This window comes from Salmo trutta, chromosome 3, assembly GCF_901001165.1.
Source record: "Salmo trutta chromosome 3, fSalTru1.1, whole genome shotgun sequence".
NCBI lineage: Eukaryota > Metazoa > Chordata > Actinopteri > Salmoniformes > Salmonidae > Salmo > Salmo trutta.
Window position 1 is genome coordinate 58,402,150 of NC_042959.1, and position 12,710 is coordinate 58,414,859.

A 12,710-nucleotide genomic window follows, 5' to 3' on the forward strand; every position below is an offset into this window, starting at 1 on the left:
AACTCTAAATAAGCAAGTTCAAGCTTTGAGGCCTTCTTCTTTAGTCTCCATAGTTACCAGTGTCATCTCTCCCTTCCGTTCCAGCCTGATCTTCCCTGGTGTTAGGCTGTCCTCCGACGCCCAGTTCTCTGACTTCCTGGATGGACTAGGCCCAGCCCAGCTGGTTGGACGACAGACGCTAGCTACACCACCCATGGGTGGGTGGATCAGATTCCTGGAACAATGTTGTGTCAAGAGATTCTGAATGAATGAAGGAATTATATATTTGATTTACGTGTCAAGACGCCTTTAGCGACCCCATCCCATACGGAATGGATATCTGTATTGTGTGAATGGAGTGTTGACATTGTGTTGGCTGTGGTGTGTGTTGTTCAGGTGACATCCAGATTGGAATCGTGGACAAGAAAGGAGCGCTGGAGGTGGAAGTGATCCGAGCCCGTGGCCTTGTGGGAAAACCAGGTTCCAAGGCACTGCCAGGTAATTTACTACGTGATGTATAATATATTAATATATGCTATTTAGCAGACACATACAGTTGAAGTCGGAAGTTTACATACACCTTAGCCAAATACATGTAAACTCAGTTTTTCACAATTCCTGACATTTAATCCGAGTGAAAATTCCCTGTCTTAGGTCAGTTAGGATCACCACTTTATTTTAAGAATGTGAAATGTCAGAATAATAGAATAATAGTAGAGAGAATGATTTATTTCAGCTTTTATTTCTTTCATCACATTCCCAGTGGGTCAGAAGTTTACATACACTCAATTAGTATTTGGTAGCCTTTAAATTGTTTAACTCGGGTCAAACGTTTCGGGTAGCCTTCCACAAGCTTCCCACAATAAGTTGGGTGAATTTTGGCCCGTTCCTCCTGACAGAGCTGGCGTAACTGAGTCAGGTTTGTAGGCCTCCTTGCTCGCACATGCTTTTTCAGTTCTGCCCACAAATTTTCTATAGGATTGAGGTCAGGGCTTTGTGATGGCCACTCCAGTACCTTGACTTTGTTGTCCTTAAGCCATTTTGCCACAAGTGTGGAAGTATGCTTGGGGTCATTGTCCATTTGGAAGACCCATTTGTGACCAAGCTTTAACTCCCTGACTGATGTCTTGAGATGTTGCTTCAATATATCCACATCATTTTCCTGCCTCATGATGCCATCTATTTTGTGAAGTGCTCCAGTCCCTCCTGCAGCAAAGCACCCTCACAACATGATGCTGCCCCCCGCGTGCTTCACGGTTGGGATGGTGTTCTTTGGCTTGCAAGTGTCCCCGTTTTTCCTCCAAACATAACGATGGTCATTATGGCCAAACTGTTTTATTTTTCTTTAATCAGACCAGAGGACATTTCTCCAAAAAGTACGATCTTTGTCCCCATGTGCAGTTGCAAACCGTAGTCTGGCTTTTTTTATGAAGGTTTTGGAGCAGTGGCTTCTACCTTGCTGAGCGGCCTTTCAGGTTATGTCGACATAGGACTAGTTTTACTGTGGATATAGATACTTTTGTACCTGTTTCCTCCAGCATCTTCACAAGATCCTTTGCTGTTGTTCTGGGATTGATTTGCACTTTTCGCACCAAAGTACGTTCATCTCTAGGAGACAGAACGCGTCTCCTTCCTGAGCGGTATGACGGCTGCGTGGTCCCATGGTGTTTATACTTGCATACTATTGTTTGTACAGATGAACGTGGTACCTTCAGGTGTTTGGAAATTGCTCCCATTATAAGTGAAATAATCTGTCTGTAAACAGTTATTGGAAAAATGACTTGTGTCATGCACAAAGTAGATGTCCTAACCGACTTGCCAAAACTATAGTTTAACAAGAAATTTGTGGAGTGGTTGAAAAATGAATTTTAATGACTTAAGTGTATGTAAACTTCCGACTTCAACTGCATATCCAAAGCTACTTAGAGTACCGTGAGTACATACATTTTTTGTATCCTGTATTTGAGTGGAATAGAATAGAACCCACAGCCCCAAACTTCATGCTAGTACCAACTGGTCACTACGGTAACCAGCGCTTGAACCAACTGACACTGCTGCCAATAGTATTGTAACTATTCTGTCTCTCTCTCTCTCTCTCTTCATAGCACCATATGTAAAAGTGTATCTTTTGGAAAACGGAGCCTGCATAGCCAAAAAGAAAACAAAAGTAGCAAGAAAAACCTTGGATCCCCTTTACCAGCAGCAACTGCCTTTCGAAGAGGCTCCTGGAGGAAAAGTTCTACAGGTAAACTTCTACGTTCTACAAGGCCTTGATAAATACTTCACAGTTCACACATCATTTCTAAACAAATGCAGGCATCTAAAATATTATATTAACATGTCTAATAAACCCTCTTTTCCACAGATCATCGTATGGGGAGACTATGGACGCATGGACCATAAATCCTTTATGGGAGCAGTTCAGATACTTTTAGATGAGCTGGACCTGTCTAACATGGTGATTGGCTGGTTCAAGCTCTTTCCTCCTTCCTCATTGGTGGACCCTACCCTGGCCCCCTTGACAAGAAGAGCTTCCCAAACGTCATTGGATAGCCGGTCATAGCAGTGTGTGGACTGATAGCATTGTTGTAGCAGCAGCACCTAGTGTTGAGGTTAAACAAGCTGCGCTAGACCGGTCACGCCCCCCGGTTACACTGCATGCTTGATGTTGTGTCTTCTGAGCCTGTTTCTAGGGGTGCAAACGTGATCCTGTGTTTTGAGCAAAATGTCGCACACATTGTGCGTAGCGAGCGTCGCTCCCTCGGCCGGGTCGGGGCGGCAGCTCAGATTGGAAGGCCGTAACGGACTCCTTAGCACGAGGAATTGTCTCTAAATCGAGCGATTCCAGGTTTTCATCCAATCTTAAGCCATGGGGGTCGGAACTGGGAACCCGCTCGATGAGTTCTACAGAAGCCCTTTTCGAATGAAAAATACATGTTTTTGTTTTTAATTAATTGTTTTGTTTTCTGTTTGTTTTATTGTCGATGTACTTGTATACCTGAAGGGGTGACTGACAGTGTTGTCCTGTCCAGAAGCTTGGTCACGCCACGCCAACAGACCTAGCTAGATGTGTAAATGGAACTATGAGGATCATTGCAATAGGAGAGGTGGGGTGTCCCAACTAAAGCTCAAACTCCGAATATGAGGCCCTAGTCATAATACCTATAGGTAGTAGATCACACCAGAGAGACAATACTAAAGTTACTAAAGGCAATACAGAAGTGGCTACTGTACTATCGACACTCCAGAATCTATTGATCAGAACCCACAACAAGACTAACTTTTATGACCTAACATTATTATTTCTCTGTTGATATATTGTATGAAATTTAAATGAAGATTTAAAAAAAAAAAAGTTTTTTTGCATGGACAAAAATTTAGCTGAAAAAAAAAAGAAAATTATTTTCTTGAGGCTGCGACTTGCAAAAAAAGATGAAGAAAAACAAATAAAACAGATCAGCCATTTTCAACAATTTATATTATTTTTAAATATAAATTTCACTAGTGCATGGTTTTCAAAGGGGAGTGAATGCAACAGCGTGATTAAAAAAAGACACATTGTTTATCATTCTTTAGACCATCCATAACATAAGTCTGTGTTTGGCAGACATACATACAGTAAGATAAACTAAAATAAAAACTTTTGGAGTTATTTATCAAAAAAAACTGTTTATGTGACAAAGTGATGATGAAAATAAATGTAAATTATTTATTTCATTGTAAAGGTTTACAAGCCTTATAAAGATAAACATTATGTGCAAATTGTACACGTCTCTTTTTCTCCCTGGTCCCAGGGCGTCCCCCTGATATTGTCCAGAGTTTCAGGACTGTTGGTTCTTTTACAGTTCTGTATCGTTTCGATATGTCTTTTTGGGGGATTTGATTTGTTTAACAAGCATGTTGTAAAGGATTTTCTGCAACATGGCTTGGGCACACCTTAAAGTAACTCAGCATGTTTTGATGAAGAGGATATTTGGGATTTTTGCAGTTTCTTGTACAGTGCATGTCAACTTTGTTACTTTTTCCCCCTCACCTTCAATTGAATTCTACAGCAAATGAATTAGTTACTTTCATGGCCAAACTATTAAAACTTCTAACAAAACATTCCACTAACCCCTAGATCATATTTTATTTCCACTTTTTCAAAAAGAATGACAAGGAAAAATATTTTATATTCATTGGAGGTTGACAAAAAAGTTGTGGTTGCAAGTGTATTTTATTTCAGTATTGTTAACTAACATGCAAAAATAATCTGTATTGGTACAGCAAGAAGGATATTTATATCCAAGCAAGAGGCAGCAAACATACAACTTATGTACTGTATATTGCTGTGTAGTTCAGGCACTGTTTGTGAGGATGAGCAAAACACAAGGTCAAACAACATGGGATATTGCCACACTATATGAATTTAGTTTTTTTGTTTTTGTGAAAATAACATTTATTTCATATATTTTTATTAGTTTATTTACAAGCCAAGACCAGTTTATTTTTTATTTTTAGTAATTATAAATGCTTCTTGTGTATGGGAGGTATATGAATCTTACAGTTATGTCTGAATGAAAATAAACTAAGACATTATTCCTTTTCCATGTTAAACCTATACATTCTAATGTCCATCCAATATCTTGATGCTATAACAAGCTATACACTTTCATTTTTGATTTACATTGTACATATTAGAAATTTGAATAAAACAAGAAAACACAAATAGATGAATACAATATTTTGGAATAGGAATAATGTCTCACATGATGACAAAGACATATGTTATTTACCCTTTTGAATGCCTTTTCTTTCTTTTGTTTTGGTGCAATGTGTTTATGCCAAGGCTGTCTTGGTGAAGTATGGTTGAGTACAGAGATTTATGTAAGTTATTTTTCAAATAAAAAATGGATATTACACTGACACTGAGTACCAGCGAACAATATCAACATACAAGAGAATTTTTATCTATCTGGGCATGACTATTTCCTGTTCCACAACATCCACACATTACTATCTTTATTCCTCCAGGTAGGTTGTTCCACAACATCCACACATTACTATCTTTATTCCTCCAGGTAGGTTGTTCCACAACATCCACACATTACTATCTTTATTCCTCCAGGTAGTTTGTTCCACAACATCCACACATTACTATCTTTATTCCTCCAGGTAGGTTGTTCCACAACATCCACACATTACTATCTTTATTCCTCCAGGTAGTTTGTTCCATAACATCCACACATTACTATCTTTATTCCTCCAGGTAGTTTGTTCCATAACATCCACACATTACTATCTTTATTCCTCCAGGTAGTTTGTTCCACAACATCCACACATTACTATCTTTATTCCTCCAGGTAGGTTGTTCCACAACATCCACACATTACTATCTTTATTCCTCCAGGTAGTTTGTTCCATAACATCCACAAATTACTATCTTTATTTGTCCAGGTAGTTTGTTCCACAACATCCACACATTACTATCTTTATTCCTCCAGGTAGTTTGTTCCATAACATCCACACATTACTATCTTTATTCCTCCAGGTAGTTTGTTCCACAACATCCACACATTACTATCTTTATTCCTCCAGGTAGTTTGTTCCATAACATCCACACATTACTATCTTTATTCATCCAGGTAGATTGTTCCACAACATCCACAAATTACTATATTTATTTCTCCATGTAGTTTGTTCCATAACATCCACACATTACTATCTTTATTCATCCAGGTAGATTGTTCCACAACATCCACAAATTACTATATTTATTTCTCCATGTAGTTTGTTCCATAACATCCACAAATTACTATCTTTATTTGTCCAGGTAGTTTGTTCCACAACATCCACACATTACTATCTTTATTCCTCCAGGTAGTTTGTTCCATAACATCCACACATTACTATCTTTATTCCTCCAGGTAGTTTGTTCCATAACATCCACACATTACTATCTTTATTCCTCCATGTAGTTTGTTCCACAACATCCACACATTACTATCTTTATTTCTCCAGGTAGGTTGTTCCACAACATCCACACATTACTATCTTTATTTCTCCAGGTAGATTGTTCCACAACATTCACACATTACTATATTTATTCATCCAGGTAGATTGTTCCACAACATCCACAAATTACTATATTTATTTCTCCATGTAGTTTGTTCCATAACATCCACACATTACTATCTTTATTCCTCCAGGTAGTTTGTTCCACAACATCCACACATTACTATCTTTATTCATCCAGGTAGATTGTTCCACAACATCCACAAATTACTATATTTATTTCTCCATGTAGTTTGTTCCATAACATCCACACATTACTATCTTTATTCCTCCAGGTAGATTGTTCCACAACATCCACAAATTACTATATTTATTTCTCCATGTAGGTTGTTCCACAACATCCACACATTACTATCTTTATTCCTCCAGGTAGGTTGTTCCACAAATTACTATATTTATTTCTCCAGGTAGATTGTTCCACAACATCCACACATTACTATATTTATTCCTCCAGGTAGGTTGTTCCACAACATTCACACATTACTATCTTTATTCATCCAGGTAGGTTGTTCCACAACATCCACACATTACTATCTTTATTCCTCCAGGTAGGTTGGAGTAAAAAGAAAAACCCATTGTCTTTTACAATAACAAACTGTCTGGCAAGTACCAACTTAAAGGTCACAACCTTTGTGACCCACTAATGATTCCTACCTATACTACAGTCTACGCAACAAATATTTAGTTTTGTCTTTCAGAAATGTATACAGCATGTGAACAAATCAAGACTAAGGTCAAGCTGGGGGAAGTTAAGAGACAAGAAGTCGCAGTCAGTTCCACTTCCCCTCATATGAGTGCAAAGTTGTGCTTCTACTAAATTCTTTGGCAACACTACAGAGGAAAGAGAGAGCCAGGAATACATTTTACTACAGAACTAAAAAGAAAGTTCCTATTTTACTGTTTTAACACACACTATTCAGCTGTGTAAAGTGGTATGTTGGAATGACCAAGAATGCTCTATGCTCTCCTTATATTGAAGGTTGTACTACTTGAATAGTAAGTAATTAAGTACGTTAGTTAGTAATTTAACCACCTATCACAAAATACTTTACTTCAACAATGACAGTACTGTATTTTGAGTTTATTCTTCATGTGTTTGTTGAGGTGAACTCCTGTAGTGTCTTTAGACAGTTAAGTGAGTGACACCTCCATTACGATGATAACTGGGAGGTGACTAAGTTCTGAAATTTTAAATGGGAAATGAGTAAGACGTTGAGGTTAAAATTGGTATAAAAGCTTGAGAGTTCTGCTTATCATTTCACATAGTCTACTATACAGACATACCACACAGGACCAGCGGGTAAGAGAGACACTGTGTTGCGATAATGCTGAATTTGTGAGGCTCTAGTAATGCTTTCCAAAGTATTGGTGGATGGTTATGAAAAACAATGTTAAATGTATAAGTTTGGACACCAGTGTCTGCCCAAGATAGTCAACAGTTACTGTAACTTTAAAACTACTTTTGGTTCCCTTTAACTATATGTTATGCTAAACTTTACCCAAAATGTTTATGGAAATGATAAATCAAATTAAATCGTATGTATTTATCCTCTTGGATTTCAGGCATATCTCAGTCCTCTTGATATAAATAGATTGTTCGATTATTCTTTCTGAATGCCTGGTTGTTTGTTTTAATCATTTTTTTCAGTGTGCTTGAGTACCTTATTTTACGTAAATAAATGACCAGATATTTACCAAGAAATGACATGGTTAAATGGAAATGACACAGTTCTAACCTATGAATTACGTGTTTCTTTTGGATTCATTCAATCAACTTTTTGCCACTTAATCTGAGACCATTTCAGTAATGGAATTTTCAAGGATTTACAGTATTATCAGACAGATATTTGTCTTTCTACCTTTCTCAGGTACTGTCATTTCATCAATGATGAAAACAACTTGCCCTCAATTGAAACAAACCCTGTATCACTCCTGGTCCGCTGCTGCAGACCTATACACAACAAACACCAGGCACGGCTGGAGAAACCGATTAGTCCTCTTGATCATCTGTCTCACCTTCAGTCTCATCCTGAGCTCCATCCTCCTCCTCTACCTGCTCTATGTCCTGCAGTACGGCCTGATGGTGGCTGCTGGGATAGCAGGTTCCTGTTGGGTGGTAGTGGGGGCCTCTCTGTTCCTCTCTAAGAGGGTGCGATGCCTTGGGGTTCTGTTTGTGCTGTCTTGTGGGATGAAGCAGGGCCGGAACGTTCTCATCACCGCTGGGACAAGTTTGGTGGTTCTCAAGAACATCCAGAACACACTGGAGAACATCACAGGGCTCAGTAGGAGTATGGTGTGCAACCTGCAGGCCAAGAGGGTGTCCATCAACACCACGCCGCTCTGTAACTACGTCAGGATGTTGAGATGGGTCGGCAACGTACTCAGAGCGTTCACAGACTTCGGGGTGGCGGAGTTGGTTTCTGATCTGGAGGTCACGTCCAGAGGAGACTCTGAGAAGTTGAGGGAGAGGCTGGTTGAAGCTGAGAGGACTCTGAATGGAACTGCAAAGAGCATCTGGGCCGCGGTGGACACGCTGTCCTCTGTAGGTCAGAGACTTTTCCCTGCCTTCAGTTTCCTCCTACTGATGGGCTTCACAGTGCTGCACTTGAGGAGATATTGCCACAACAAGAAATATGAAAATGTGTACATAACCAGGACATTCATAAATTTTGATGAGAAGCAGAAGGCAGAAGGAAGGCGTCCAGTGCTCCCCCTCACACCGAAGGAGGCTAGACGCTACATCACCATCCCTTCCCCAGGACTCAGTGCCACGGAAGGGAAAGCCATGCTGAAATTCAGTTTCCCAGTGTTCACCCATTGTCTAGCCTGGGTCTTGTTCATAGGTGTTGATGTACTCATGTTCTGGTTTGTTGAGGTCATCAGAACGCGACTTCATGAGCTAGAGCCATTTCATGTTCCTTTGATTATGAACATAAATGTAAGTATCTATGTTAGTAAAACACACAACAAGATACAGTCTTAGTCAATTATTTATTACCTTAATTCATTCAATACAATCTAGCCACTAGGCTATAACCCTGTTGCTCTACTGAACCATTGTTGTTTCAGGAAGACATGACCGTTATTGGTGTCCCCATTTCAGAGGAGATCGACAGTAGGGATTTCTCCTACCAGGTGTCCATCTTTGAGAAGAGTTGCCTTCCTAAACCTAGACTAGTAATCTATGACTCCATCCTGCCTCTGGTTGTGTTACTAGCTGCCCTTCTCAGCATGGCCCTGTTGTCTGCCAAGCTCTCACAGATCAGGCTCATGGTGTGTGAGCAGTTCTTCTCCACCAATGCTGAGGAGAGGGTGGAGTTTCTGCATGCTAAGATCCTGAAGAAGAGATCAAGAAAGGAAGGGAACAGGATAGCTGAGGAAAGCAGTCTGAGATCCCTCATCAAGAAGGTCTGCATAATCCAGAGATCACTGATAAACATTGATGGAGACCTTAGAATGGTATAATACTGTATATTACATAGATGTTCTTATGTGGCCTACAGTACTGCACATTGTCATAATTTGTCCCAGGGAAAAAGTGCAGATTCATTTCTCAGTAAAACAATAGATACTGTTTAATGTAAGTTACTAAATTACTGTTTGATTAATCCATACTTTCTTCATCAGCCAGATTTCTGGTGTCCAATACTCTACAGACCACAGGAGGATGACCCCTTTCAGCAAGCAAGCTAGACTTTCTGCTGCTACAGGAAGAAGTGAGAGACACCCTTTTTTTTTTAAATGTGAATTGTGAAACACGTTACATTATATAACTGCTCAAATCTAGACTAATGACATGTTGTCATTGTAAATACATACAGTATTTCAGTTTGTTAATTCATGTACCTGTATAAATAAAGGTAAAATAAACATGGTTTTATAATAATACAAATAAAGGTTAAATGATGGTTACCAAGGTTTCCAAGCAACTTTTTGAAGCAATCTAATGTGAGATGTAAATAGTTCAAACATTGAATAATTGGGACAAAATTACACTTCATTTTAAAGAATAAAAACACCTCAAAAACAGCCAACAATCACAGTAACTGAGATATAAACTTCTTGTATCTCTATGTCATGTCTTTAACTTCTGCATTTTTTTCCATTGTTACCATGCCTATGGAGTTTGGATGATCATAAGTGCACAGGGTAATTGTCTGCAATGAGAACACATAGCTCTGCAAAACATGATATCTGTTTCAGTTGTTTAATGTCTGTCGTCGGAAGAAATGGACCAAAATGCAGCGGAGTTAGCGTTCAACATATTTAATACAAACAACGTGAACACTATACACAAAACAAGAAAACTGACAGCCAACACAGTCCTGTCAGGTGAAAAACACTAAACATAAACAATTACCCACAAACCCCAACGGAAAAACATGCACTTATGTGTGACTCCAAATCAACAGCAACGAACTACAGCTGTGCCTGATTTGGGAGCCACACACGGCCCAAAACAAAGAAATACAAACACATAGAAACAAAACATAGAACGCCCACCCAATGTAACACCCTGGCCTAACCAAAATAAAGAACAAAAAACCCCTCTCTATGGCCAGGGCGTTACAATGTCGATCAAAAACGACAGGGACAGTTTTGCTGACATCATCACGCAAACCAGACCTTCCCTAAATGTGCACGCCACTATTCAGTTCCCATCGTGCACTTGGTGTTTAGTCACACACCATTAGCATTATATCCAGACGCCACAATGCTCATCTACCACAGTGATTGTAGTGGGTCCTGACAGTGACACATTCCCCTTCACAGAATGCTGACAGTCAGTCAGGAGACGTACCCCTCTAAGCTTCTGTAACGTTGAAATATGACGTTACATTTACCAGATTATTTTGTCTCAAGGTATTTACAGTTGGGTTCGAAATGATTGACTACCTTTATTAAGATGAACAGAAATGACTGCTTAAAATAAATCATTCAAATACTGAGCTATATTGTATACTCCAAAAAATTGGGAAATTATATTATTTATACTAATACAATTGCTGAGAGAAGGATTTTGTTTAACAAGTAATATATTTTTTTTCTCAAAGAGTTAGGGGTAAAAAATATTGACACCCCTGTTTTCAATACCTTTCAATATCTCACCTTGCGAGAATAATGGCACTGAGCTTTTTCAAAATTGTTTTATGAGTTGGAGAACACATTGGGAGGGATCTTAAACCATTTCTCAATACAGAATCCTTCCAGATACTTGATATCCTAAGTCTGCTCCTATGGACTGCACTAATTAATTCAAACCACAGGTTTTCAATGGGTTTCATGTCCGGAAACTGAGAAGACCATTGCAAAATTTAGATTTTTCCAAATAAATAATATAATTTCCCAATTTCTTTGAGTATAAAATATAGCTCAGTATTTGAATGATTTATTGAAAACATGTGGTTTGAATTGAAGAGGACAGTCCATAAGTGCATAGTATGGATATCAAGGATCTGAAAGGATTCTGTATGGAGGAAGTGTCTAAGATTGCTCCCAATGTGTTCTCCAACTCATAAAACATTTTAGAAAAAGGCTCAGTGCCGTTATTGAAAGGTATTGAAAACCGGGGTGTCAATCATTTTGACCCCTTCCTTTTCTCTTCAGCAATTGCATTAGTATAAAATAATAACATTTTCTAACATTTGGGGAGCATACAATATAGCTCAGTATATTCATTATTTATTTTTGCTCATCTTTATCAAGGGTGTCAATAATGTCGGACCCCACTGTATATGAAGATAAAGGATCATGTGAAAAATGTTGCCTAATACCATAATTGGACATGTCATTGCTCAATTGTGCTAGGCAGGTCAACTCAGTATAGTACAGTGTGAGTGTTTGAAAGAAAATATATACTATTTTAACCCAGGTTTATTACTGAGAGAAGGCACAGTGAAAGAGAAGGCAGTGACAGAGAAGGCACAGAGATGAGTGGGCTGACTGTGACTCACACACTGCTGCCACTGACCCGTAGCGTTTCCTCTGATAAACTCACATTATGTCTGCAGAGCGCCAGCGGCTCAGTACCACGCCAGCATGTCAGTATGCCCAGTAGGAGACAATCCCAATGTGTAGTGTGATGCTGTGTGGCAGCAGCACTGGGCCTTTTTACATAGGCCAGGATGCAATCCAAGGCGCGTTGCAGCGCTGCACTACCGACAATTTCCCCGGCGTTTGTGAAGCTCGCATTCATGGTAAATGCTGCAGATGTCAGATGATAATTTCCAATTGAAAGCTATTTTCAAGTGGAAATTAGCTTTCAATGTAAAACACTGTGCGCTTCTAGACAACCTGCATTTGATGGTATCCCGGCCATAGTTTAACATGGAGGTAAGGGTAGACTCTCGTCCAATATGCCAGATACAAACATAACAGAGACATATTGTTGGAATTTATGTGTTTAAATGGGCATCATCATCACCATCATCATTAAATATAACTATGCAAGTGTTTATTTCACATAATACATTTTATGCAATTGTATAAATTGTACTAAATAGTTTGGCAACATAATATCATCAGAATCAAAACATTGACTGGCATTTGCATTCAAACAAACATAAACATTTTCATGGTCCAGCTTAGCAAAATTCACAGACCCATGGTAGCCTTGAGAGAACATTTTGCATGTACAGTTGAAGTCAGAAATTTACATACACCTTAGCCAAATACAT

General features: G+C 38.9%; 2 protein-coding genes across 3 annotated transcripts in view; both read left to right on the forward strand.

Moving 5' to 3' along the window:
• LOC115180921 (regulating synaptic membrane exocytosis protein 2) overlaps window positions 1–4,884 on the forward strand; it is a gene marked incomplete in the record, with an annotated part of 190,891 nt that extends 186,007 nt beyond the window's left edge. The window contains 4 exon segments of the mRNA XM_029743071.1: window positions 85–197; window positions 376–477; window positions 2,085–2,224; window positions 2,345–4,884. Of these exon segments, the coding sequence (XP_029598931.1) occupies window positions 85–197; window positions 376–477; window positions 2,085–2,224; window positions 2,345–2,542 (553 nt within the window).
• A 2,428-nt stretch (window positions 4,885–7,312) lies between these two features.
• On the forward strand, window positions 7,313–10,062 carry LOC115180948 (dendritic cell-specific transmembrane protein). Of its 2 annotated transcripts, none has more exons than XM_029743072.1 (4): window positions 7,313–7,333; window positions 7,902–8,971; window positions 9,103–9,492; window positions 9,661–10,062. In XM_029743072.1, exons 2-4 carry the CDS (start codon window positions 7,919–7,921, stop codon window positions 9,724–9,726), a joined length of 1,509 nt encoding a protein of 502 aa, XP_029598932.1. In that variant the 5' UTR covers window positions 7,313–7,333; window positions 7,902–7,918; the 3' UTR covers window positions 9,727–10,062. The 2 variants fall into 2 exon arrangements, with proteins under 2 accessions (XP_029598932.1, XP_029598933.1); XM_029743073.1 differs by having other exon boundaries at window positions 9,103–9,441.
• The last annotated feature ends 2,648 nt before the right edge of the window (window positions 10,063–12,710 follow it).

What these genes read in the sequence shown, in the direction of transcription:
- LOC115180948 (XM_029743072.1), top strand. Translation starts at nt 7,919, where the DNA reads ATGATGAAAACAACTTGCCCTCAATTGAAACAAACCCTGTATCACTCC. An exon ending in CTTTGATTATGAACATAAAT is followed by an intron (nt 8,972 to 9,102) that starts GTAAGTATCTAT and finishes TTGTTGTTTCAG; the next exon opens with GAAGACATGACCGTTATTGG. An exon ending in TTGATGGAGACCTTAGAATG is followed by an intron (nt 9,493 to 9,660) that starts GTATAATACTGT and finishes TTTCTTCATCAG; the next exon opens with CCAGATTTCTGGTGTCCAAT.